The sequence below is a fragment of the Benincasa hispida genome, chromosome 1 (assembly GCF_027475165.1).
Source record: "Benincasa hispida cultivar pf3 chromosome 1, pf3_genome.v1.1, whole genome shotgun sequence".
In the NCBI taxonomy this organism is placed as follows: domain Eukaryota; kingdom Viridiplantae; phylum Streptophyta; class Magnoliopsida; order Cucurbitales; family Cucurbitaceae; genus Benincasa; species Benincasa hispida.
Genome location: NC_143478.1, coordinates 50,187,220 through 50,213,879, shown reverse-complemented (window position 1 = coordinate 50,213,879; position 26,660 = coordinate 50,187,220). Strand labels below are relative to the sequence as shown.

At 33.3% G+C, this 26,660-nt stretch overlaps 3 protein-coding genes across 3 annotated transcripts; 2 read left to right on the top strand and 1 right to left on the bottom strand.

Annotated features, from left to right (window-relative positions):
- The first annotated feature begins 7,295 nt into the window (after positions 1-7,295).
- On the top strand, positions 7,296-16,015 carry AUG6 (HAUS augmin-like complex subunit). Its single transcript, XM_039044928.2, has 13 exons — positions 7,296-7,649; positions 7,750-7,806; positions 7,934-8,028; positions 8,268-8,418; positions 8,775-8,900; positions 9,017-9,173; positions 10,739-10,799; positions 10,883-11,162; positions 13,365-13,490; positions 14,157-14,321; positions 14,405-14,654; positions 14,783-15,259; positions 15,370-16,015. Exons 1-13 carry the CDS (start codon positions 7,434-7,436, stop codon positions 15,408-15,410), a joined length of 2,202 nt encoding a protein of 733 aa, XP_038900856.2. The 5' UTR covers positions 7,296-7,433; the 3' UTR covers positions 15,411-16,015.
- A 3,484-nt stretch (positions 16,016-19,499) lies between these two features.
- Positions 19,500-23,252, top strand: LOC120083947 (putative carboxylesterase 11). The gene is made up of 2 exons (XM_039039857.2): positions 19,500-20,877; positions 22,462-23,252. Exons 1-2 carry the CDS (start codon positions 20,000-20,002, stop codon positions 23,000-23,002), a joined length of 1,419 nt encoding a protein of 472 aa, XP_038895785.1. The 5' UTR covers positions 19,500-19,999; the 3' UTR covers positions 23,003-23,252.
- A 149-nt stretch (positions 23,253-23,401) lies between these two features.
- LOC120083953 (uncharacterized) lies at positions 23,402-26,378 on the bottom strand. Its single transcript, XM_039039862.2, has 6 exons — positions 26,003-26,378; positions 25,786-25,865; positions 24,946-25,091; positions 24,787-24,836; positions 24,174-24,248; positions 23,402-24,071 (listed from the first exon to the last, which is right to left on the bottom strand). The coding sequence occupies exons 1-6, from the start codon at positions 26,254-26,256 to the stop codon at positions 23,495-23,497; spliced, it is 1,182 nt and encodes a 393-aa protein (XP_038895790.1). The 5' UTR covers positions 26,257-26,378; the 3' UTR covers positions 23,402-23,494.
- Between the last annotated feature and the right edge of the window lie 282 nt (positions 26,379-26,660).

Below are 26,660 nucleotides of genomic sequence, written 5' to 3'. Positions count from 1 at the left end.
CGATCGTCTTTTCCTCCTTCCCTCTACCAATTCCATCAAACTCCACCCTTTGGATTCTCACTTCGAGAATATCGAGGGCTTCGAATGGTGGTGTCGTCCTCGGTTGTTGTTGGTTCTTGCGCTGCTGATCGTGTAGACGACCATGGTGCTGGTAGGCGACTATTTACTGGACGATAAGGAACGTAGAGGAGTTCGCTTCCGCTGGACTGAGTTTGATTGAAGAAAGTCTTCAACTGGTACATTTACTCAGTCTTTTGTATTTTGTTTGTTAAAGCATGCTAGTAATTAGTGTTACAATGCATATCTGTTTGTTCGAATGTATGTGTGGTAATTCTGTCACAATGAAATCGGAAAGATCTGCTTCCGCTCATAGATTCTCTTGTTTAAGAATTCCTTCAATTGGTATCAGAGCTAGTTGCTGATATTCCAATTTCATTGATGCAAAGAATTGCATATGCATTCGCGGTGGGTGCAACATATCTACTCTCTGTTGAATTGTTAAATTGTTTGTGGATGTGCAGATTAATGGAGTTTTCTGGGATGAAACCTCAATTTGATTAATTCTTTTACATTTTCGGTTAATTATAAAGGCCCTTATGTTTTTGGGCATAATTAATTGTTATCGAGTCTGTAAATCAAAGTCAGTTTGAGTTTTGAGTCGTTCGTGAAGAAGTTTAGTGCAAAAGTTGCTGTTCTTCGAGGAAGAAGACGATCAAGAGTTGATTGGGTCGTGTAGACGATGGGGTAGGCAATCGATGAGTATCGGATACTCGGGTGTCGTTTAATGCACGTGCACTAGACGATCGTTTAGCTCATCAAGCTTTAATGCTTAGTAACTGACTAAACGACCGTAGAGTAACTTTAGCAATCAAGCAAACATGTTCATATTGATACCAGTTGTTGGGGTTGACAATCAACGTGCGGAAGAAATTTGGATCTTAAACACTCTAATTCCATTAACTTTAGCAATCAAGCAAGCATGTTCATATTAAAGAAATAGAGTTTCTGAAGTATACCTTTGATGAACTCTTTAAATCTTCAATTCCAGCTCGAATTTCCTTTGCAACATCTTGTAGATCACCAGTTGATCTTCCTTAATCCTTACTGTCCTCCAGGACCTTAGATTGGATTGTGGGATCTAAAATGAAAAGGAAATGAAGGGAATTTTGGAAAGAAAACTGGTTTTTTGTCTTAGTGCATGATGGTCCTTGAGAGAATAATGCTCTCAACCAAATCAAAATTGCATCAATCTTATTTTCTCAGCAAGTTTTTTTTTTCTTTTGTACAATACTAACATGCACTTCAATTTGATGAGAAATTGATACCAAGACTCCATAAATTGAGTGGATTGAAAAGGTGTAATAGGTTGGAAAAACCCACTTTGTGGAATCTCACTTTTAAGATTTTTTTTTTCCTTAAAAACATTTTTTTAATTCAAAATCAATTATTTCAAATTTAAAATGAAATGTAATTTTAAAATATTAAATCAATAATTAATAAATTAATATTTAATTAATTTTAAACAAAATTAATTCTAATAATTAATTTTAAACAATTAGTTAATCAATTTATTTAATTAATTAATTTAATATCTATTTAATTAATCTAACACCTATTTCAAACATGAATATCTATTCATGTAATTAATATCTAAATCTTATTCAAATATTTTCCAATTCTCCAATTACGTTCAATTCAATAATTAAACGTTTAATTATATCGCATATAATTAGCAATTTCCATAATTCGAATTTGAACGTTTCAAATTCTCTTATCACTCTATTCTAAGGTTTAGTCCATTTATGAGTTAGTAGGGAGACTTAATGGACCTACAGATCATGGGCTTTAAGATCTAATATTGATTGGCTAAACTCTTTAAACCGAATTAATCAACATTCGTTAACTATCGGGTCACTCCACTAAAGCTCAGTAGTTGCACTCCCCCCACTGTAGATATATTTATGTCCATTCGATATAACTATAATCAATAAGTCAACCTTTCACAAATTGTTCGTAATAACGACTGAGTTACAAGTTGTTTTACCCCAGGATTACATCTTGCTCCTTAAGTCCCATTGATTCTCTAATGAACAATTGGTTTGTGATCCAATCATCAAACCGAGTCCCTCTTGGGCCAGTGAGAGGGTGGAGCCCCTTGTTCAATACCTAGAGCCAGCACTTAAGGGAACAACCTCTCTACTATCCCTAAAAGCAGGTAGGAGGGAATTCCAGCTTACACCCTATGTCCTCAACTATCTATCCAGTATTACCTTTGAAATGAGGGGGCTTATTAAGCCGGCGCTATTGGGTCAACCCTCACCCATGCAAATCTAAGGATAATCTTGAATAAACAGAAATTCATAGTAGGATTAAGGTCAAGTTACCTAAGTGATCGTTTTGAAATAGTCAGTTTTATACAGTAATCAATGTAGTAAGAGTGACTTATTTCTTGATTTGGTCTTTATACAAACTCTTTCCACAGAATACCTCCACTCGTATGTCTCTACATGAGCGATTCAAGATCACATCGTTTGTACTAAATACAAAGTGGGTCGCATCTGATAGTGTTTTCAGAATAAGGTACCCAATCTTATCCGTATACTATAGATCGTTTTGGCTATCTACTCGAACTTGATCCACTCTTATGTCTCCACATAAAGTCCAAATACTCATGTAATAGCCATGGATCTTAGTTTATTAGATTTAGGTTATTTCTAAAATGAAATGAGCAATTCATACATTCAATAACAACTTTGAATAAATCTCAATAACAACTTTATTGATAACAGAATAAATTTAATTATTCACAAGCCACGAGTTTTAAGACATAAAACCCAACATTATACTCATCCTTTATAATGATATGTTTTCAGGTAAGAGTCGGACACATCGGTGAACGATAAGAAGAATATGTGTTTGTGCCAATGGGACCAACCAGACACTTCTGCACATATTTTTCATGTTTTACATATGATAGCTCTAAAAAAAAACTATTATTCCTAGCTTAATTTAGGCTCGTTAATAGATTTTATGTGTTAATAGTCTTATTTTCTAGGTACCGAGCATCTGAGAGATAGAACGAGCGTTTGGAGCTAAATGGGGTCCTTTTGAGCATTTGAACTTCAAAGGAGTGGAAATAAACAAACCGCCCTTAATTAGAGCGTTGCAATGTTCGTTATATGCCTTAGCCCAATGCTCGCACAACGTTGAATGGCAATAGCTGCAGATGCAGGGCAGCGTTGCAAAGCTATGATTTTTTACGTGATTCCCAACCGTCACACCTTTCTTTAGCCCATACACAGGGTATCGTTACAACGCTATTCATCGGGTTGTAACGTTGTGACTTTTATAAATAATCTCTTCGATTTTCAGGTTATGGAGGAGACTGGTTTTTATGGAGGCCGAGGAGATGCATGGTTTTCTTCTTTTCCCTTTGTATTTTCAGTATTCATAGGTTAGATTTATGTTTAATTTTGGGTTGTAATTGACGGATTGGATGATCTTTCTTGATTTGTCTATGGATTAAGAGGTGAGTCTATCTAATTTTCTCGAGTAAGAGATTGAATGTAATTTTCTTGAGATTTCTTTGATTGAATTTTACGTTCTTCAATCTCATGCTTTCTTTGAATCTTGCTATAATTTAGATTTGCATTTATATGTTGGAGTGACGAACTTATCATAATTGCATGTCTTAGCTAGTTGATTTTAAGTCTGCGCACTTCCTTTGTGTTCGTCCGTGCCTGAAATCACCTTAGTGACAAAAGATTGAATGTGAATGCTTAAATTTATAGGCTGGACTTGAGTCTTAGTAATGTATGTTTAATTTAGATTCGAAGAATATGTTGGTTAATTAAATAAGGTATCCGGTCAGTTAATCACACAATTGAATCCTCATTCTTAATGCATATGATTTTTAATTCTATATGATCAACGAGAACCCGGTAGAATTAAGAGCATATAATTTAATTAGGGTATTGATTTTTCGACCTTAATTGAGAATTAGGACGCTTGATTCATTTTGCTTTAATTAGTTGTCGGCCTTTGTGGAGACTAGTTAAATCGTATCAATTAGGTATTTGTGCATACACGGAATTGAACGTTATTTAATTATCGAGTTCCATGAAAGAAATTGCATAGAATTCTCCCTCTTACTCATAAATTATTAGATAGACTCCAAGCCTAAATTACATTTACCCCTTGCATTTTAATTTCCTGCATGTTTTAAAATTTTATCAATCAAACCAAACCCTGTTTTTACTACTTTTTATGGTCAAATTTAGCTTAAGAGAAGATTAGATCCTGACAGCTATGGTTCGACCCCGTACTTATCACTGTTGCTACGTTTTTATAGTAATTGAGTAATTCAATATTATAAATTTTCTTTTGATCAGGCTTGAGATTTATTAGCGACTTAAGCCTTGGATTTATCAACATGTTACCATTGTTAATAGTCAAATGTTTGGAGTTTTTAGTAATTTTATTTTACTTTAAATTTATGTTTTTAGGGACCCTGAAAAGTGTTTTATGTTATTTGAAACAAATGAATTTATTCGATCGATTCATTTTTAATAAATTGTTTCTTTTCATTTTGAATTGAGTAAAAGATATGTTTTATGATTAGTATGCATGTAGTAGCGGCCTATAGCAATATTAGAAAATTGGGTCATTACATTGTTAAAGTTCAGTTTTATCAATATTAGATTTAAATATCCAAATACTATTATTTTATTATATTATTTAATTTGTTAAAGTTGCACAACTGACTTCTTTCTTTATTTATATTATGTCCTTTTTAGTTCCTCTCTTTGAATGATAGTAATTCTTTTGCATTTTTCTAATGTCTTCAATATAAATTTTTTTCATGTTTTTATGTAGTTTTCCTACATTGTAATTAACATATGTATATCGAATTTAAAATAGTTTAGAAAATAAGGGGATTTTTTTGTTAGATCTTTTATAGGGTAAAAAGTTTAAATTTAACTTTTATCATAAAAATTAAGTCATAAACATTTTAGGCCACGTGCATCATATATATTTTTAATTGGTAGATTAAAATGACCAAAAGTTGAAAATATAAATATTTAGGCTTCGTTCGGTAACCATATGATTTTTTTTTGTGTGGTTGTGATTGAAAATTAAGCTTATTTCATTCATATTTTTTTTTATAATGATTTGTATTTTTCTTAATTACAATGATTAAATTCTTAGTCAAATTTTTTTTATAAAAAACTTTTTGAAAGTTACTTTTTTTTTTTTCTCAAAATTTGGCTTAGTTTTTTATACCATCGATGAAAAGTAGATAACAAATGAAGAAATAGAAGTAGTATCTATAGACTTAATTTTCAAAAACAAAAAATAAAAAACAAATTATCATCAAACAGGCCTTATACATACACTTTAGAAGTATTAAAATCAAAATAAATGAGTCAATTTGAATATAGTTAAATCATGAAACAAAATGTAAAAAAAAATAAAAAAATAAAGTATAGACATCAGACCAGCTTTACAGCCTAGCACCAAATCGAAACGACAGCGTTTTGATACAGTGTCAAGAAGACAACTTGGGCGCACGTTAGCGTTAGCATCGCCTCTCCCATCATTTCAAAAAAAGAAAAAGAAAAGAAAAATTGACATCCGAAGTCTTGTTTATTTCCCGGGCCCACACACTTTCTTTAATCACCAAAACCACCCCACCAGCTTTCCCCAATTGACATAACTGCCCCAAGATTTTTCAAATTTGGGCAACTTTCACAATTATAGAAATCATCAAGTCCCTACCATGTTAAAACTACAAATTTCTTTTAAACAACTTCTCTCCCATTCATATGTTTCTCACCAGCCGCTTTGTAGTTTTAAGACTATACCCACAGTAGATTTATAAAATTTTAATTTTGTATTGAATAAAACATTATTATTAACTCTAATATAAGTTTAATATTTTTCGTAACAGTTGTAAAAAATATATTTTTCGTAACACAATAATGATATTATTTAAGAATCATACGTGATTTGTAGTAGATTAAGAAGTATAGCCGACATAAATATGATTCGGTGATTAAAACATCTATTATTCATTTTTAAATGTTAGATATTCAAATTTTCATCGTTGCATTTGTTGTTCTTAGAAGAACATATTTTGTAGTAATGGAGTTAGAATCAAATTCCTTGAACAAAAAATTAATATTCTCGATATTTCAATTATGCATGTAACCCACCTATATAAATTTTGATTTTGTGTAAGATAAGTTATATACCTACTTGATATTTTTAAAATTCACAAACTTATTAAACACAAAATATTAAGAACATACATTCGTATTAGACATGATATTTAATTTTATGTAAATTTATTAATCTATGATTGTCAAATATGTTAGAGACCTAGTAGATGAAAATTTAATAATGTACTAGACATTTGTAGAGTCGACCTATTAGATACAAAAAAAGAAAAAAAATAAAATTGTAAGATACTTTTTAAAGCTTAAAAGATGTGTTAAATACACAAACAAATTTCATGACTAGGATTGCAATTTAAATATGAGAATATTATCTTTATAGTCCTTGAGGTTAGAAAAGTAAAATTTTCACAGATAAAAAAAATGTCAAACTATTTACATAAATAATAATAATAAAAAAAACTGATAGATACTGATACTTCTATCAGCATTTATCAATGAAGGCTTCTATTAGTTTCCATCATGATAGACATCGTAGATTTCCATCGACCTCTATAAAAGAATATTAGAATTTTACTATTTCGTGTAAATAGTTTCACTTCTTTTTCTATTTTTGAAAATTCCTCATAGAAAAATATGTGTGTTTGATTTTTGAGTTTTTAAAATATATATTTGTAGTCCTCAAGTTTTTAAGAATATGTATATTTTGTTCTTAAATTATCAAAATATATTTTTATAGTCCTTGAACTTTTTAAAATTTATTTAAAATGTCCGTACACTCATTTATTTTATTATTTTTAAATTAGAAAAATATTTTTTATAATTATATATCTATTTTTCTAATTCAAAATATCCTATAATCATTTAAAATAATAAAAAAACTTTTGAGATCTTTGAAATTTATTATTTAAATCTTAAAAATTAAAAAGATATATTTTGAAAATTCAAGATTAAATACACTTATTTTAAGGATGACAAAAAAAAATGTTTTTTTTTTTTAAAGATAGAGAGACTAAAAAGATAGAATTCAAAAATTTGAAGGACCAAGATGCAATTTAAGATTCAAATAATATTTATCTGTTTTTTTTTCTTCAAAAGAAAAAATAAAAAAATAAAAAAACCTTTCGGAATCGTGCAGACGCAAAAGGGAAGAGAGAGACCAGAGAAGAAACCTAAGAGAAAGCAAGCAAGAAATCTAGAGAGAGAGAGAGAGAGAGAGAGACAGAGAGAGAGAGAGAGGTTTGGTTTCAGTTGGTGATGACGATGGACAGGGAGAAGGAGAGGGAGATTGAGCTCGAAAGTGCAATGTACACTAACTGTTTGCTTTTAGGTCTCGATCCGGCGGTTATCGGCGTCGGAGCTTCCAACGGCACCCCTCGAGTTGGCCTTTTCCGTCACTCCAATCCAAAACTCGGCGAACAGCTCCTCTACTTCATTCTATCTTCCCTCCGAGGACCTGTTCAATCCGCCAAAGTAACATTTCCTTTATTCTCTTTGTTTAATTCCCTTTTTACTGCTATTTTCGGTTTCCAATTCCTTCCGATCTGCTGGTTTCTTTTTGGGATCTTGCCAGGATTTCGATAAGGTTTGGCCTATCTTCGATTCCGCGCAATCGAGGGACTTCCGGAAGGTATAATTTTTGGTCTCCTTGTTGAATTCTGGTGAATTGGTGTGATGGATGGAGGTATTTCGAATTTCGATTTTAACTTTACTTTTCGGATTAATTTAGGTTACTGGTTGGTGGAATATTTTTTTAGGTCGTGCAAGGGATTATCAGTGAGCTTGAATCTCAAGGTGCATTACCCAGGAGTAATTCGAGGGTTTCGTCTCTTGCCACGTGCTGTGGACCGAGGTCAGTTGATGATGCTATACTACTTTTCGTAATTTCCCGCTCTGCAGAATAGTTTCTCGTGGGTTCTTTGGGGATAGAGTCAATTATGGAAAGCGATTACTACTCATAGAGACACTGCTTATATCTAAGCATGTTCGAGAAATGATGCTAAAATTTGGGTCAAACTTACACCCCAGTTTGGGATAACATTCATGTGAACGAAAAACAGAGATTAATTTGAGCTGCATAATTGTGTGCAGGTTTGTTGAACTGTTGTGGCAGCTTTCCTTGCATGCTTTGCGGGAGGTTCACAGACGAACTTTTGCTGCTGATGTTGCATCTAATCCACTTCCTGCACCGTTGACAGATGTTGCCTTTTCACATGCTGCTACATTACTTCCTGTGACGAAGGTAGTTGTTAGTTAGAGTCATCAGACAACTGTTTCATTCCCCAGTGTAATTAATAACCAAATAAAAAACTCAACTCTACATTCGCCCATGTATGACTGTTGACGAATTATTTGTCATGTACATACAAAGTGGTTTGTCAGATTGTTAACGATCTCATATTGTAAATATCCAATACAAGCCTGTAGTAACATTATGAAACAGTGAGTTTACTTGCCTGTAGCTTTATGAAACAGTGAGTCAAGCCCTTCATCTCAGGGGGATATAACTTTTGTGTCTCTGTCTTTCTGTAAATGGTCGATTCCAAACTATTTTTTTGTTACTTGCGAACATTTATTTGATCTCTTTGTCTCAAACAGGCTAGAATTGCACTTGAAAGAAGAAGATTTCTGAAGAATGCTGAAACAGCCGTGCAACGCCAAGCCATGTGGTCTAATTTGGCTCATGAAATGACGGCTGAGTTTCGTGGCCTTTGTGCTGAGGAGGTGTTCACTGTTTCCTAAGAAACTTATAGCTATCCCTTTTAAGATCCCTTTTGGCATTCATGATTGTTGCCTCATCATTCTTTTTTCATCCCCACTGTTTGAATCATGGATGCCAGGCTTATCTGCAGCAAGAGCTAGAAAAACTACATGATCTGAGAAACAAAGTTAAATTGGAAGGGGAGCTGTGGGATGACCTTGTATCGAGTTCAAGTCAAAACTCACATTTAGTTTCAAAGGCAACTCGTTTGTGGGAGTCTATATTGGCACGCAAAAGTTAGTATAATGTTTTTGTTCTAGCACAACAATGCACTCTGAAGTCTTGAGCTACATTTTGAATTATTTTTTTTTCTCCCTCAAATTATGTTTTAGGTTTAGTTTTTGAACCCAAATTAATTGAATAGGATCACTACTTCCTATTGAAGGAATAGGGGATTCATGGATAGACGTTCTAGTAGTTGATATCTTTTCAAAACTGACCAATATTCTTTTCATTAGTGGTTTTTTTTCTTCAATAAAGTCGCTCTTTATTCTCAGAATGGCAAATGGCCAATACATGTAAGTTATTGATGTAAAATTCTCATGTCATGCATGCTAATTGATAGGGATCTTTTGTTCCTTGAACTTTGATGATTGTGTCTAATAGGTTTCTTAACTTAAGCTTATGATAACTGATAGGTTTCTAAATTTTCAATGATATGTTTAATAGGTATCTAAACTTTAACATGGTCTAATAGGTCTTTGAATTTTCAATTTATATATAATAGAAAATTTCAAATTTCCTGTTCTCAAAATTTTTAAATAGAAAATTTCAATTTTGTACTTAATAGGTCTTTGGCTCATTACACTTAAAGTTCAAGGTATAATTAAACACAAAATTCAAATTCCCTTGACTTATAGTGACATATTAGACACGTTTTGAAGTTTTGGGACGTACTACACACAACCCTCCAAGTTCAGGACCAAACTTGTAATATAACTTTCTTTTTTCTTTTCTCATAAGAAAGATTATTTTTTTTCTCTTATAGAAAATTCTGCTTTTCTTTTTTGGCACAGACTTTCGGACACTGGTATATTGTCATGTGGCTTTCAATTTAAATCATTGACTTACTCTATTTTTTCTTTTCCAAATGTTTCCATTTTCACTTACTATGGACAAAATGGTGAACTCTGTTTCTATTTATCAGTGTATTTGTAATGTTTCCATTCTGTTTTGTTCTTCCATATTACTACTGAAAAGTATGTATATTTCGTTCTTACCAAAAAAAGAAAAGTATGTATATTTCGGATTTGCAATTCAGTGAATAATAGATGTTTTCTGATGCTTGTATGGGTGAAAAGTATATTACTTTTTAATGATTTAATTAATTCATGATTAGTTATGAGAGCATATAAATGGAAATGGGAACAATGACTGATTTCTAGATTTTCTTCATGCGTGTATTTTTGGCTATTGCGACTGCCAATGAATGAATCTCAAGTTACTTGCCAGTTTGCTTCTGTTAATAATTGGAGATTTAGGAAAACTTCTTCGTTCCTTTTGTGTGAAAAAAAACTGCAAATTCATGAAAGATCACTTTGGTTTGTTTGTTTGTTTGTTTGTTTGGTTTGGTTTTTTCATTTTGTGGCTGTATTCACTTGCTTGGAAATCCATTACTGTATCATTTCCCTTTCCAGTAGATGGAATAAACAAAATTTTTGGTGAAGATCAAATATCTGAACTTCATTAGTTTAGCTCGTTGATCATTATTTTTGTTATTGAATTTTATTTGACAATCATTATCGAAGTCAGGTTGCTCAATATTCTTTCTCTAACTCAATATATATCTCCATGATGACAGGTCAACATGAAGTTCTTGCTTCAGGTCCTATAGAGGATTTAATTGCACACCGTGAGCATAGGTACACTATTGTGTTTTACTTGTTAATGTATAAAGAGGTGATACCATATGCTAAGCTAATTTTTATATGATATTCACCTTTAGGTATCGTATTTCTGGATCATCTCTACGTGCAGCCATGGATCAGAGCTCTCAGGTTCCTTACACGGATGTCCTGGCCAGTCAGTCAAGTGATTTAGATTCAGTGTTTGTGGATGACAAAGATCAGAGTGACAGGTCATATGCCAGCTCACAAATAAGTGATGATTCAGTCTCATGGATGGATGATAGGGGTGGAAGAGTCCATCCCACTGTTGACGTTGCAGAAATCATTAGGCGTTGGACTCATGCTTTACAGCGTATTCATAAACAGTCACTCCATCTGGTATGCTTTATTATTATCATTATTATTATTTATTTTTCTATTTTTTAATTTTCGGGGAGGTGGGATATTGTGAAGTAGTTGAACCTCTATAGGAATTGGTATGACTTAATGCAGTTGATTCCATCGATGTAATTATAAGTTGGATGTCTAGGTTTTGGAGTGCATATGAAATATTTCTTAGCTGTAGGCTAGTAGCACAGCTTGAAACTCTATTACTAACATGAGTGTAACTCAGTTGTTAGGGCACAATGTCTCATTTTAAGATACTACAAGCCACAAATCTATCATGTCATTATGATCCTCTCCTCATTAGATTTGTGGCCTGTAGTATCTGAAAATGAGACATTAACCCTAACAAAAGATCCCACATCATCCAAAGACATCACAGTTTCACTAAAGATTTTATAGTTCTCATACCAAAGGTCCCACAACATCGCACTAGCCCCGAGTCTGTAGCATTTGCAAGCATCCGAATGGTTAGTGGAACTTTGCGAAATATGAACCTTTGGGAATGGATTATAATAACTTGTTTATGAATTTTTGTCTTACCGTTTTCATGATTTTGTTTCTATGAGTTAATTTAATGGGTTTGGTTAATGTTTTTCCTTCAAACATGCTGTATTGTTTTGAATGTGTTGCTGTCAACATGTGACTATAGAATATGTAGATCATCCCTGTATGTCTAATTTAATAAGCATGTATTTATATATCTATGGGAAAAATACCTTTTTAGTCCTGAAATTGGTCCCAAGGTTTTAAATTACCTGTATTAGTCCCCAAGTTTTTAAAAAATGTATTAGAGTTTTTAAGAGTTGGTTATTTAGTAACTTTATTAGTTATTAGTGGTTATTCTATTATTACCACTATTTTTGTGTATGCATGTGGAGAAACTGAATAATAATTGAGTATTTTTCTCCCAACTGTATTCTTCAACATGGTATGCGGCTGATGGAATCAACTACCAGCCTCCTCCACCATATGTTCTTCTGATCAATGATCCAGCCATTTTCTGGCGACAAACTTTTCTACTTCTCAAGAACTTTCTATTACTCTGGCCACGAATAATCCCTACGTTCATCATAGCAATAATAATCCCTACGTTCATCATACCTTGTTTTTGTTAGAGTCTCTTTCCAACGATAATTATGTTACTTGGAGTCGCTCAATGATACTCGCTTTATCATGTACTACAATTTTCTTTTATTATTTTAATAAACACTTGACATTTTAAAATTAAAAAACAAAAAACAAAAACAAAAATTCTCTCTCATCTCCCACCCATTCCTCTCTCCTCTCTTCTCCCTCTACCTCTCCCTCTCCCTCTCCCTCTTCTTTGATCGTATAGAGGAATTGCCCCGATGGGAATTTGGAAATTTTAACTACTGTTGCTCAGTTCTGCCGTGGGAGCCATCTGATTCTTCATGGGCAGTTGACATTGATGAAGATGATTCTCCAGATTTGTGGATGAGGATGGGGATTTTGACATTGAGCTTAACAATTTTCCTGTCAGCCGCTGAACTTGAGGTCCCAATTTCTGGATTTTTCGATTTGTTATTGGAACCACACAGAATCATCTGAACACAAAAGACCATGCAGAGCCCACAAAAAAAAAAAAAGATTGAAAAAAAAAAAGGAACCTTTTGCTTTTTGGCCTTCAACTCTGAATTTATTGTTTTGAGATGATTATACTGTTGTTTTGTAGCTTCAATGCCTTGTTTTTCAATTTCCAATTCAGAGAGAATGTTTAAGAAAGAGAATAAAATTTAATAAAATAAAGGGAAGAAGAGGAAGATGAAGAGGAAGGTGGAGGGAGAAGAGAAAGGAGAGATGAAGGGGTGGGAGATGGAGATGAGAGAGAATTTTTGTTTTTATTTATTTATTTTTTTTTTAATTTTGAAATGTCAGGTCAGAATTAAAATAACAAAAGAAAATGGCAGAAAATGAGAAATATAAGGTTAGGGATCTTTTAACCCTATTTTTCAAAACTTGGGGACTAATTTAAAACTTTGAGGACCACTTGCTTTTATCCCTGAAAATCTAGGGATTAAAAAGGGAATTTTCCCTATATTTATTATTTCCTTATTGGGAGACTTAACCTTTTCTCTTGTGTGGTTCTTTTCTGGACGAACTCTTAGACTGTAGCTCAATTATGTTTATATATTTTCCTATTGGGAGATTTAATAGTCTGTCATGAACTTGTAGGCAAAAGCTAACGATGGAGAAGGTCCTGAAATTCTACGAGGTGCACACGATGGCGGTACAAGTGGCCATGCCGAGTCTTTGTCAGCAACTCTTGCTGAACATCAACAACACCTAGCAAGTTTACAGGTTTTCGTCAAACACCTTTTTGTAACAGTGACATTTATGTCTTTTTTGAAGTACTCTCTTTTTCTTGAAAACCTCATATAGCTCTTTTGAGGGAGGGGGGTTGGGGTGCAGTGATGAATGACTTAATAAGGCTTAGTATAGGGTTGGTGACATGGTGTAGTCTTGAGAGTAATCGCAGTCAAATGTGCTTTTAGAAAATCAAATGTAACATGAAGTAAATGGTTGTTCAGGTAAATTTCAAACTATACGGTGAAAAGGTAGAATAAAATGAGAATTTTTAATTGTTGGTTAGACCTAAGAGACTGTGAGATTTTGCAAGAAGTCCTGCAAGGAACATTAAATTTTCAAAAGCTACAATTAACTTAAAATCGACTTTACCAAACACTAAAAATAGTTAAAATTCTCTCATAATCACGTCAACTCCTGCAAAATAAAAAAATTCCAAGTGGAATCTAAATCTAGAGTTGTTAAGGTTTCTAAGACCGGTTATGTGGATGCCCCTAAAATTCTGGTACTGGAATTCGTGTGTTTATGAATTTTGTTGCTTGTTAGTTTCTGTGTTCTGTATGTAATCCTGGCTTTAAAACTTTCCTGTCTGTTGGGGGATAGCTAGGTTTGTTCATGTGCATGTTTTCTTATCTCTGACATCAATGTTTGTACGTGCAGGTGCTCATCAACCAATTGAAGGAAGTTGCTCCCGGAATACAGAAATCAATATCAGAGTGTACAGAGAAAGTGAACAATATATCCTTAAGTCTACCTCCAGTGACCAAACATCCTGTTCGGTCTATGTCGTCACCTATGCAAGCACAGACTAGTGGCCGGACATCGGTAATTTTAATAAGCTGTCTATGACATCCAAAGTGATTCAATCTGCTGAACAATGTTTTCTCTGTTTTTCTGAATTAATTCAGGTAAGTAGCACTGATGAAATTTCTGAGGTGACTTCAAAAATGTCTTCTGTTCAACTTGACAAGGTGTCTGCCAGTCCTACTTTAAAGCTCCCCCAATTGTTTAGTTTGACACCGAACTCTTCTGGAAAAACGGGAAATATGCAAAAGCGACACAACATGGCATCTCAAACCAGCCAAATAGAAAATTCATCTGAAAATAAATCACTTGACCAGCCTCCTTCAAACGATCATATAAACAACCTATCACAAGGTTTGGTACATTTGCTCCCGTCCTTCATTTCAGCTGGCTGACTAAATCTCATTTTAACTTCAACGATAGTTTAAACTTACTCAGCCTCATCTTGATTATCTATGTTCAATTTTCATTGTCATCAATAGATACGGAGACTTCTTATGTTCAGAATTTAAAGAGATCAGTCAGGGAAGCTGCTCTTTCGATGAAATACAGCAATTCAGAACCATCTCGAGAAGGTCCTTCTGATGGAAGTGCGGAACACTTTTTTGTTCCTCTTTCAGGAACGGGATTTTCTCGTTTAGGCCCAGATAGTAAAGGAGCTTCCACAAGGAGTAGAAGGCTGTCTGTTACTCAAATGGACGTTGGCTTGCCTGGGAGTCCTGCTTTCGACTTTAATAACGGAATTGGTTTCAATGAATTTACTGATGCATTGAATGATCTGGATTCTCTTAATGACTTTGATGAATTAAATGGGTTTCTTTCTTCTGCTCGATCAAATTCTGCAACCTCAGATGGTCGAAAATTAGTTTTTGACATCGATGAAGCTGAGGATCAAGTATTCTCACCGCCTTTGCTGATGGACTCATCACTTTTAGCGGATTCTTATGAGGATCTACTTGGTAAGTTAGCTAGGCTAGAAAGCTTTCCAGTTTTGCATCTAAATATTCTTTCATAGTTAATGTCCATGAGTTTACTTATGAATTGAGTGATAATTCTGATTCCTTTGCAGCTCCACTGTCTGAAACAGAAACTGCAATGATGGAACATTAAGTTGAGATATCGGCAGCCTTTCATTCTGCAGTTTGAGATTCTTCGCATCTCGACACTTGTTCTACGGGGTGCATGCATCAGTTAACCTCGTAGCCCTTGCTTCACACAGTGGATGGATTTTTGTAATGTTTGTGGTAGCCATGTGGCAACGGAGTAGCTATGCTATAAATGGATCACACAGATCTCTGAGCATAAACAAAAAATTCAAAGTTCAGCGGCTCTTCATGGACTGGCCACAATCGGGATGGTCATTCAGATTCAGATTGGTATGGTATTTAACCTGTTTCTCGGTTGGTTTTCTGTGATGGTTTTTCAACAGCTTCCAATCCCATAGACTGAGGTCGAAAGTAAGCTAAAGTGAGTGCATCCAAGTGGCAAGCGATTCAATCATTGGGCTAAAATACTAAATTCGGATCAAAGCTCGGTATTGGTAGCCTTTTTGTATCTATTGTTTGATTTAAACATTAACACTGATTGACGAGTTCATTTATATATTTGCTGATTTGTTTGTTATTACATGAATTGTTAGCGTTATTTGAAATTACTGTACCTCAGAACGATTATCTGTACATTCTCCTACCAGAATTATGTTCCTGATTTGTTCATCTTTCAGCTGGGTTATTTCTTCAAAATACGAGCCGAACGCAGAACTCGTTTCTCGGGTAAGCCCTACAGACCTAACCATATAACTCTCACCAAATTTTGCATTTTGGATTTGATAACTACTATGTTAATATGATTGACTGCTGAGCTGACCAGTGAAATAGACAGATTTCGTAGCTTTTTTGTATTTATTTGATTGATGAGCTGACTTTACGGTTTAAGAAGTTGCATGCGTAGAAAAGTATAAGCAGCCATTTATGAAAAAATAGGTGTTAGGAATTTGACAGCATTAAGGAATCGTTATGCGTTGTGTTGAATGGAAAAATTCAAGGTAATGTGGAAACATGGTCCTAAGGGAGGAGAGATTTTCTTTCTTTATTTATTCAAATTACATGATCATGGAATCATGGATTGCGTAGGGATGAGTACCTAGATTACATTGATGTTTAAACTTTTTTAAATATTTGATTTAAATTCCTAGATTTTTAGAAATTATTTGCCTATAATTTGAATTTATTTTGAAACTTAATACCTAATCCACAGTCAAATCTTTTGAAAGCATGCTGGAGTGGGAGTTTGAACCCATGACATCAGGTATGGAAATTAAATATTTGAGAATAACATACCTGAGATTTAAATTTTTGGGATAATATATGCTTGTGTTTGAATATAAAGTGGTTATTTTTTTATTTTTATAAATTTTTTTCAGTGAATATATAGGAGTTAAACGTGTGTGTGTATATATATATATTTTAGGTTTTGTTTAGGTAAAAAATAATTCGAAGTATTCGATTTAGTTAAATAATAATAATATTTTAATTGTTTCAAATGTTTATATTAGATCATTAGTTTATTTATAATAAATTGATAATCCTTTTTCTTCATTTAAATTATTATTATTATTTTTAATTTAAAAAATAGTTCAATTTGTTAAAATATTGGTTAATTGTTTTAAACAGTAAATCTATTGAAAATATTTTATAGTAAAGCGATTTATATTGGTAAATAAATCAGCTCATTTTTCTTTATTTGAAAATGATCCTAAAAGATTTATAATAGATCATTGATTAAATTATTAATGATGATATAAAGTAATTTAAATTAATTTAGACATGGCTTCGTTTCAATATATCAAATCGAAATCAGTGAATTTAACTGATGAATATTTTCTCTCTCTTATTTCCTATATTATTTTTCAAGAAAAAAATATGATCTTCGAGGGAATAATAAAATCTCAAAGTTCTTGGGATACTTTTGATCTTTAAATAATAATTATCTAAAATTTAAAAAGTAAAAATCTATAAACACATGGTTTATATATACATGCCAAAGCTAGTCTCAAGACCTGTAAGAAACAAATGGAGCCCGAGAGAAAGTGGAAATATATATTAATTTATTTCACTGGTTTGTATAGGTAAAATTTTGAATTTTTTAAATGAATGTAAAGTCATTTATTTACTTGGAAAATATTAGTTCATGTTTGGTGACGGTCTAGTTTTTGTAAATTTCGACAATTTGGGTTTTAAGAAAATTCGTAGGATATTAAATCTTAGGTAGATAATTATCATAGATTGAACTTATTTCCTCTAAATTTATTAAATCTATGACTCTTATTAATCACTAAAATGATTAAAAATTAATATAAGGTCGGTATTTATGTAATAAATCATTAATTATGTTAGAAGTAAGATGGAAAGGAAGATATATCGGAAAATATTTGAATAGGAAATTTATAATCAATTGGTCAAGGGCAATTATCAATTGACTTTGATCTAATTTCAAAATCTCCATCTCTTTTTTGAATTGTAGCATTTTCTTCGTTCAAATTGTAATTATTTTAAGAATGAAATTGTCGTTCATTAATTATAATCGCGTTATTTGAAATTGTATAATTCAAAAATGGAAAAAACATGTATCAAAATAATAAAATAAAAAAGCGGTTCGTATAATTCAAAATGAAATTGTTGTATTATTATCTCAAAATAAAAAAAGATTATTTTATTTTGTCACAATCTCTCAAAGCTGAGCTGTCATTACACGTTGGAACCTCATCATGTTAGTTGATTGATTAACCAGTAACATGATGTCGTTTCAATTATAAAATTTATCCCATGTGACGTGGCGAATTTATATTAGTTTTGATAAGACGGTTCCACGATTACACAGAAATGCGAAACACATGATTGCTGCTCTTTTTGCCCATATCTGGCAAAGAAATAGAATACATCTCCGACAGCGCCTACTAAAAAAAGTGATAATAAAGAAATAAAGAGAACAAAAATGAAAAATTAAGGTCGGTTTCCTAACAATTTTATTTTTTAATATTAAGTTTATGATATTACTTTCACTTCTAAATTTCTTTCTTAGTTATCTATTTTTTATCAAATGATTTAAAAAATTAAGCTAAATTTTGAAAATTAAAAAAATAGTTTTTAAAAGGTTGTTTTTGTTTTTAGAATTTAGCTAAGAATTCAATTATTGTACTTATGAAAGATGTAAATCATGATAAGAAAAGTAGATATAGACTTAATTTAAAATAAATAAATAAATAAAATGGTTACCTAACTATTTATTTATTCTTTAGGTTAAACTACAAATGTAGTCTAGTTCATTGTACTTGAGTAATTGGTTTTTAGTTTTAGTTTTTAGTTTTTAAATATTAAACTTATACATACTCATTCTATTTCTAAATTTTTTTAATTTCTATTTTCTTATCAATATTTTTAAAAGCTAAGTTAATTTCAAAATAAAAAAGTAGTTTTTAAAAATTTATTAAAAATTCAACTATTACACTAAAAATATACAATAATATGAGAGGAAACATGCTTAACTTTAAAAAAAATGAAATAATTATCAAATGAGGTCTTAGTTTTTATCGTTGTTTTAAACAAAATAAGCTTTGAAACAATGAAGTAAGAACCGCTAAGGCATGAGTAAGTTGATTTTTTTGTCTAATTATTTATTTTGTAGAAGATTTTTAAAAACCAAACTAAATTTTAAAAATTTAAAAAGCATAATTTTTTAAATTTTGGTTTTACTTTTAAAATTTGGTTAAGAGTTCAAGTGTTTAGTTAAAAGTTTTAAAATTTTTAATAATACCTTTAAACTTAAAAAAAAATTAACAAAATGCTTTTACTGTTAATATATAGACAAAAACTGTCAATATCTTGTTTAAAAAACAATTTTGAACTTTTAAAAAAGTCCCAATGTTAAATTATTAATATTTTTGACCTTTCAAACAAAATTTAAAAACTATTCTCAACCATAGGGATTTAAAATGTTTACTAATATAATTTTTTAACCAGGTTCCAGCAATTTCTTTTAATATACAACAATAGTAAGAATATTTGCATTTTTTTTCCTTTTTGAAAAAGTTTAAGATCATTATGGAAAATTTAAAAAATTCAAGAGAATATTTGAAAAACAAAGTACTTATCTTCCTTGGGAAGTTCAAGTATATTTGAAACAAAATGAAGAGTTAATTTTGAAATAAAATAGATAGTTTAGATTAATTTTCTATAATTTGAAGTATAATAATAAATTACGTTGTCTGTTTTTGAAGTAAAAAAAAAAAAAAAATGAAATAAACTTGGTTGGATTTGAGGGCATGGGTCGAATAGGCATTACGGACCCAGAAAATCCCTCTTCTTCTTCTTCCTTCTCCTTCTCCTCCTCCTTCTTCTTCTTCTCGTTCTTCCCTCTTCCTCTCTCCAACTCGCAACGCCATTGAAGCGTTACACACAGATCTCAAGAGCAGTTTCCCATTTCAAGAACACCCAATTCACTTGATCTGTCGACAGAAAACCAACCCATTTCTCCCCCCAATTCCCATTTCCATCCATGATTCTATCTCTATCTCTGTCATCTTCTTCCGATTCGGCTCTGCGATTTCTGTTCTAAATCCTTCAATCTTGAGAGCGGGATATAGAGATAAAGGAGGGAAGAATAGAGAGACCGAGAGGGATTGAGAACAGAGACCCAGAGAAATGCCAAGCGTGGCTGTGAAGCTTTACAGCGTCTTCTTCAAGTTTCTCTTGAAGCATCGTTTGCAGAATCTGATCCAAGCTCCACTTGACGAATCGAGTCCTTTTGGTGTCACATCTCGACCCGAAGAAACGGTTGCTTCTGCGAATCCTTTGTTCACCGACGGTGTCGCTACCAAGGATATCCATATCGATCCGTTTACATCTCTTAGCATTCGGATCTTCCTCCCTGAATCTGCTCTTACTCCGCCTGAAACCGACTCCAAACCCTCTTCCAAATCATCCAAGGCTAAACCTAAACGGTCCAATCTAGATGCTCAACCCGATCTTGTTAATCAGAATCTGAATAATATACCACAGTATCCTTCTCGTCGAAATAGTTATGGCCCTTCGGGAAATTCCAGGGAAGAACTGCGGGTGAATAGATTTGGGGGTTACAGTAATGAAATGGAGGGGTTGAATTTGATTCAAGGCCCTGCCTCCGGTGGCGTTTACAGAGGTTATGCGCCAGTGACGGAGAATAGTCGGCGATTGCCGGTGATGTTGCAATTTCATGGTGGGGGGTGGGTTAGTGGGAGCAATGATTCGGCGGCCAATGATTTCTTTTGCCGGAGGATTGCAAAATTGTGCGATGTTATTGTTGTTGCCGTGGGGTATCGGCTTGCGCCAGAGAATCGATTTCCGGCTGCGTTTGAGGATGGATTGAAGGTGTTGAATTGGTTGGGGAAGCAGGCCAATTTGGCCGAATGCAGCAAATCTATGGGGAATACCAAAGGCAATGGCAACGAGTTTAAGAAATCGGATAATCATAGGCATATTGTTGACACATTTGGAGCGTCAATGGTAGAGCCTTGGTTGGCAGCCCATGGAGACCCAACAAGGTTATCTTTTTAATATCAACATTCTCCTTACTACATTTTTTTTCTTGAATCATTGGGTTAATCTGGTGACGACATTGCTTTGATTTTCTTGCTCCCTTGTGTGTTAATGAACTGTAAAGTTTTTGTTTTGGTTGAGTTATAAGTTTGGTAGATTTGTGTCTGTTTAGTCTTGTACTTTATGTGTAATAGGTATCTGAATTTTTAATTTTGTATCTTAGGGCTTATCTGATTATTACATTATTTAAGCATTAGATGACGGGCTGATAATTGGCAGATTCTGGTATTTGGTGGTGTAGACTTCTGAAGTTAACTTCTAAGGATTATCAAGATCCTTTTAAAATATGAGATTGAGATCGTTCAGGACCATTTAGAAAAAAAAAATTGAAGTATGGGTACAGGGTGCTGAACAGACCTTTTGTTTTCTATATCATTAACAATGACTTCCTGTTTCTGGATGTTTGATTCCTTGAAGTTGAGATCAGAAAGCAAGGAATGAACTCCAGAAGTCTATGATCTGATCTGCACAATGGTTTTCAAAATGCACGGGATCAAATATCACATCCAAAATGATTGTATAGTCTTATAGGTGATCTCCAAAGACGTAAATATAGTTTGAAAATAGGTTCAGAGTTAATTATTTGTAACGTAAGATGTTTCCAAATGATATGGAGAACAAAAGTTGGAAGCAACATCGTAAAGCTGTTTGGATTTGGGCTGCAATGTTGAAGTGTATGGGATTATATCAAAGAGAGTATATAGCTTGCTTCTAAAACTTATTTATGCCTTAGCATATTTTACTAGTATGTAAGAATGGATTTAACAAATGCGCCAGCCCATATACTGGGTAGAAGATGTAGTTTGAAGTGATTGAAGTGATTTATGTTGAGCTATTATAGTTTATTGCTAGCTTTCTTGGAGTTAAATTTGAGGCATTGAAGGAGTCGGCATCTCAATGCGAGTTTGTGCTTATACGACATTCTAGTATATACACTAAATCAATACTTAATCTGCAATGATCCTTCAATCATTTGTCTTTCTAATAAAATTCTGATGTATTAGATTGAGTTGGGTGCTGTTTTTTGACGTATTTAAGTAGTCAGTTATTTTCTTTCAAAAAGAAGGAAAAAGATAATCAATTATTTTTTCTGAACTGTTACTGGTAGGATGGTCAGGCAATTCTATTAGACTTTACAACCTTCTACTCTGAATACTTTCTGAAAGCATTGCATATATTCTGCTTGCCTTTTGAAATGAGATTCTGTATGATCCATCTGTTGGCAGTTAGTTAACATGGCAAGAATCTCCTTTTTGTTTTCAGATTTTAAAAGTTGTTTTCAATTTTCATTGTCATCTGAAAACGTTCATAGATGGGTGGGATACTTGCAGGTTTCTACCCTTTTATTTATTATTCTCTATAATTGGAGTTCTCTTTTTATAACTGTCTGGCATAATTTTCTCTGCCCCTTTTTAGTGGGTTTTATTTCATGTGTATTATTTGTATTATGTTCGTTCCTTTCAACAAAAGCATCAAATCCTCGGGAGAGAAACTTGACCCCCTTTTTTTCCTTTTTTCTTTTTGAGCAGATGTGTTCTTCTTGGGGTTAGCTGTGGAGCAAATGTTGCAGATTATGTGGCTCGAAAGGCTGTAGAAGCTGGTAAGCTCTTGGACCCTGTCAAGGTAGTCGCCCAGGTTCTCCTGTACCCATTTTTTGTCGGTAGTGTCCCCACTCATTCAGAGTTGAAGCTTGCGAATTCATATTTTTACGACAAAGCTATGTGCCTTCTTGCTTGGAAACTATTCCTACCCGAGGAAGAGTTTAGTCTTGATCATCCAGCTGCAAACCCTCTTGTTTCTGGTAGAGAAGGCCCACCTCTAAAGCTCATGCCACCAACGCTGACAGTTGTGGCTGAACTTGACTGGATGAGAGACCGAGCCATAGCTTACTCTGAAGAACTTCGAAAGGTAAATGTTGATGCACCTGTTCTTGACTACAAGGATGCAGTGCACGAATTTGCTACCCTCGACATTCTTCTCAAGACACCTCAAGCCCAAGCTTGTGCAGAGGACATTGCCATCTGGGTAAAAAAATATATTTCACTACGAGGCCACGAGTTCTCTTATTGATGGGTATTCTGAAGAAGTCAAGGCATAACCGAGTCGAGGTAGTGTCACGGTTGGAGATCGTGTCATGTATGTAGAATTGAGGGAGTGTAACATTTTTTCATAGGCTATATCAAAGTTTTTCCTCCTTCCATTTTGATCTTTTGTAAGATAGGGAGCTTGCCTGAGATTAGGAGGATACAATATCATTGGTCTTGTAATGTAAAATGCTTCGAATTCTCTATCGAAAGCCAACAACGAGATTGAACCTGTCTTTCTTTCCCTCTTTTTTTCCCCACGAATTGTGTACATTTTTCCCTGCAGTTATGAGTTCGAGTTCCTGAGTCTCACTTCCAGTTCATGTCTGTGGTAATGGCCAAAGTTTCTTTTATGTTTCAAGCTTAATTACATCCACATCCAAGATTCAAGAACAATCAGCATTAGTCATAGAAATTTGCAATTCAAAGATTAGTCGATGTGTCGAATGTCAATAAAAAGAGAGAAAATGGTAGAAGATTACAAATTCTGGTGGCCACTAATGCGAAGGTTAATGGCTGCCCTAGAAGCAATTGCTCTGAGATTAGCTCTAGTCAAGGACGTTGAGCTTCTGGTTTGCACTTGAGTAGTGTCTCTAAAAGCCTCCAAAAACTCTTCCCTTTGTAACCTCAGTGCCAAAGCAGCATCCCGATCTTGGTCTGGCGTACCTCTTCTACTACTTCTTGCATCTGCATCTCGCGTTGCCATCCTAATCGGTCGAATACTTCGACGGAGCATTCTGGACTGGACTCTGCTTTCAGCATTTAAAGACGCAGCTCGCAGCATCATCCTGCTGTCCCGTTCGCCATACTCCTCTCGAACTGTTATTTCCCCTCTTCTTCTTGAACTACTACTACTAACAACATGCCTACTTGCCGTGCCGATTGCTCTTGTATTATAGTTCTGCAGACTACTATAGAATGCCTTTTCTGGGTCTTCAATCTTCTTTTCATGGCTATTACACTCTTTTGCTTTCTTTCTTGCTTCAACCTCCTGGGGAAAAAGAAGTTGTATTGTGTTCCAAAGAACTGTATTAACAGTGCAAGATCTCCCATTGCTGCAGATTTAAGATCAACAAGAGATATATTAGCACTAAATGTTTGAAAATGATATGATCCAACTGATTTGATTCATGGAATTTTGGAGTTGCAAATTCAACCTCATTAGCTGTCTGCATTTAGGGCACCTTTTTCCACATTTGTCAGCTGCAGATCTTAGACATTTCTTGCAGAAACTACAACAAGAGTAAAACAAAAGTTCAGCTTGAAGTTTTACAAGTTTAGACCCCAAAAATTTTCACATTTTGGTTGTTGAATGGGTTACTGAACTTTTAAAATTGTCTGTCTAATAAGTTCTTAAAGTTTCAATTTTGTGTTTATCATTGACATTTTCGATATTATTAAAAACTACTGAATCTATTGTTCCATAAAATGATTATTGTGTTTATTTTTTTAGAGAAGTAGGATGCCCTAAACCTTTAATTTTGTATCTATTAATTTATTAATTTTGTGCCTATTGACATTATCAAATTCTAAGGACTTACTTAGTAAGAAAAAAAAAAAAGAGGAAAATTTAGGACCTATTAAACATTTTTCAAGTTTATGAATTGATTAGACACAATCATAAAAGTTTTGAGATTTAAGAAATTCAAAATTTTTATATAATGATCAATGAAGAATCAACAGAAGCAACTAAAATAACTTTGATATATAATTCAAAAGTCCAAGGTAAGACTCAAGTGTAAGAACAAGGAGCCAGAGTTTTGGGCTTACCTGTGTCCACAAGGTGTGGTACTAGGTTCAAAGCAAATTTCCAAACAAATCTGTGAAAAGAATTAAAAAAGAAAAAGAAAAAGAAAAAATCATAACAATTAAGAATGAGAGAGAAGTATCTAAAAGGCTGAAGCTTGAAAGTTGAGAGAATATCCTTACAGCACAAGACAGCTCTTCTCTAAGCTTATCCATACATGGGAGAGTTGAACATGATAAAGAAGAAGCATCAACTTTCTGTTCAACCATTGAATCACTTTTCTTTGGTTCAGCTTCTGCAGTTTCTGGATCTTGTTTTGGAGCATCATCTGTTCATATCATTAAGAACAAGAATTATCTTCTCTATCAAATTTTGAAAATGGACACAATTCTGAAAGTTCAACCATCCCTCAAAAATCATTATATCGTAAGATTTGATAACCATTTTCATTTTGGTTTTTGAAAATTAAGCTTAAAAATACTCATCCGGAATCAAGTCAAGTTTTGAAAATTAAACTTTGGTTTGAGAACTATTTGGTTTTTGTTTTTAGAAAATTGAGTTTATAAATACTATTTCAACCTATTGATTTTTTGTTTTGTTTTGTTACTGAAGTGTTCTTAAAATTAAAAAAAAAGTAGTTTTTATTTTTTAAAATTGGCTATGAATTCAGATGTTTAGCAAAGAAAGACGAAAATCTTGGAAAGTAGGTTTTAAGAAAACAAGCACAAGTTTTTAAAACAGAACACCAAAGACTTCGGTTACCAAATAAGCCTAAAAAATCGTTTTTGTTGCTAGAATTTGATCATGAATTTAAACGTTTCTAGAACCGAAGGAACCTTGCAAATAAATGATAAGAAAACAAGCACAATATTATAAAAAGGGTAATCAAATCGAAATCCATAACCAAAGTTAAAAAAACTTGGTAACTCAAAAAATTTGTCAGCAACCAAACAGGGGATGGAAAGGAATTAGGGCTAAATGGAAACTCAAATCCTCAAAGCACGGGAGAATGAAACCCATACCTTTCACAGTCGGTTCTTCTTCATCGAGGTCAAGAACAGTCACCGGAACCGAAATTATGCTCGTCAAAGTCCTCCGTTTCCTACAAACAAAACAAGAAATGAACTCCAATTTTATACAAATCGATTTCAATTGGAACAAGGAATGCTCAGATCTGCTCATTTATCTTCATGATTCACATGAAAAACAAGAGAAGAAATAGAATCAATATATATTTACCTTCTCAAACCAGATGCAGGACTCTTGCGCTGGAGAACAGACCGTTTCTTCTGCTGAAGCTCTCTTTCCGGCGTGTCATCGACGACGAGGCTCGCGATGAGAAGTGTCTCTTCGTCCCAGCCGGCCATGGCGGCCGCCGATTTGAATCTAGGGCTAAGAAAACTCTCTACATCATTTCCAATTCCGGGTGGTTTCGATTCAATCGTTCGTCGTTCTGGTTCTGAAGCGCTTGCTGTCGATCCTTCTGGTACCATTTTCAGATCAGATTCTGATCGGTGAAGAAGATCATGAACAAGAGTGTGAACAGTTTTCTTTGTTGAATTCTTAGGAAGAATCTGGAGAAGGGATTAGTTCAAAATGATGAACTCTCCAACGGTCGGATTTTTTCCGTATTTGAATGCGGTTCGGATCGTTTTTTTTTTTTTTTGCAACGGCTACATTTCGGGGGATTAACTATTGTATATATAGTATTAATTTATACACATAAATTTTGGGGTTTATATCAATTTAAATCCTAAATTCATAGTTGTACCAATTTAGATCCTAAATTTGGGGTAGTTTAATTTAAACATTAGATTAATAATTTTATCAATATAAATATAGAACTTTAATAAGTATGTCAATATAAACTCCCGAACTTTTATAAATATATCAACTA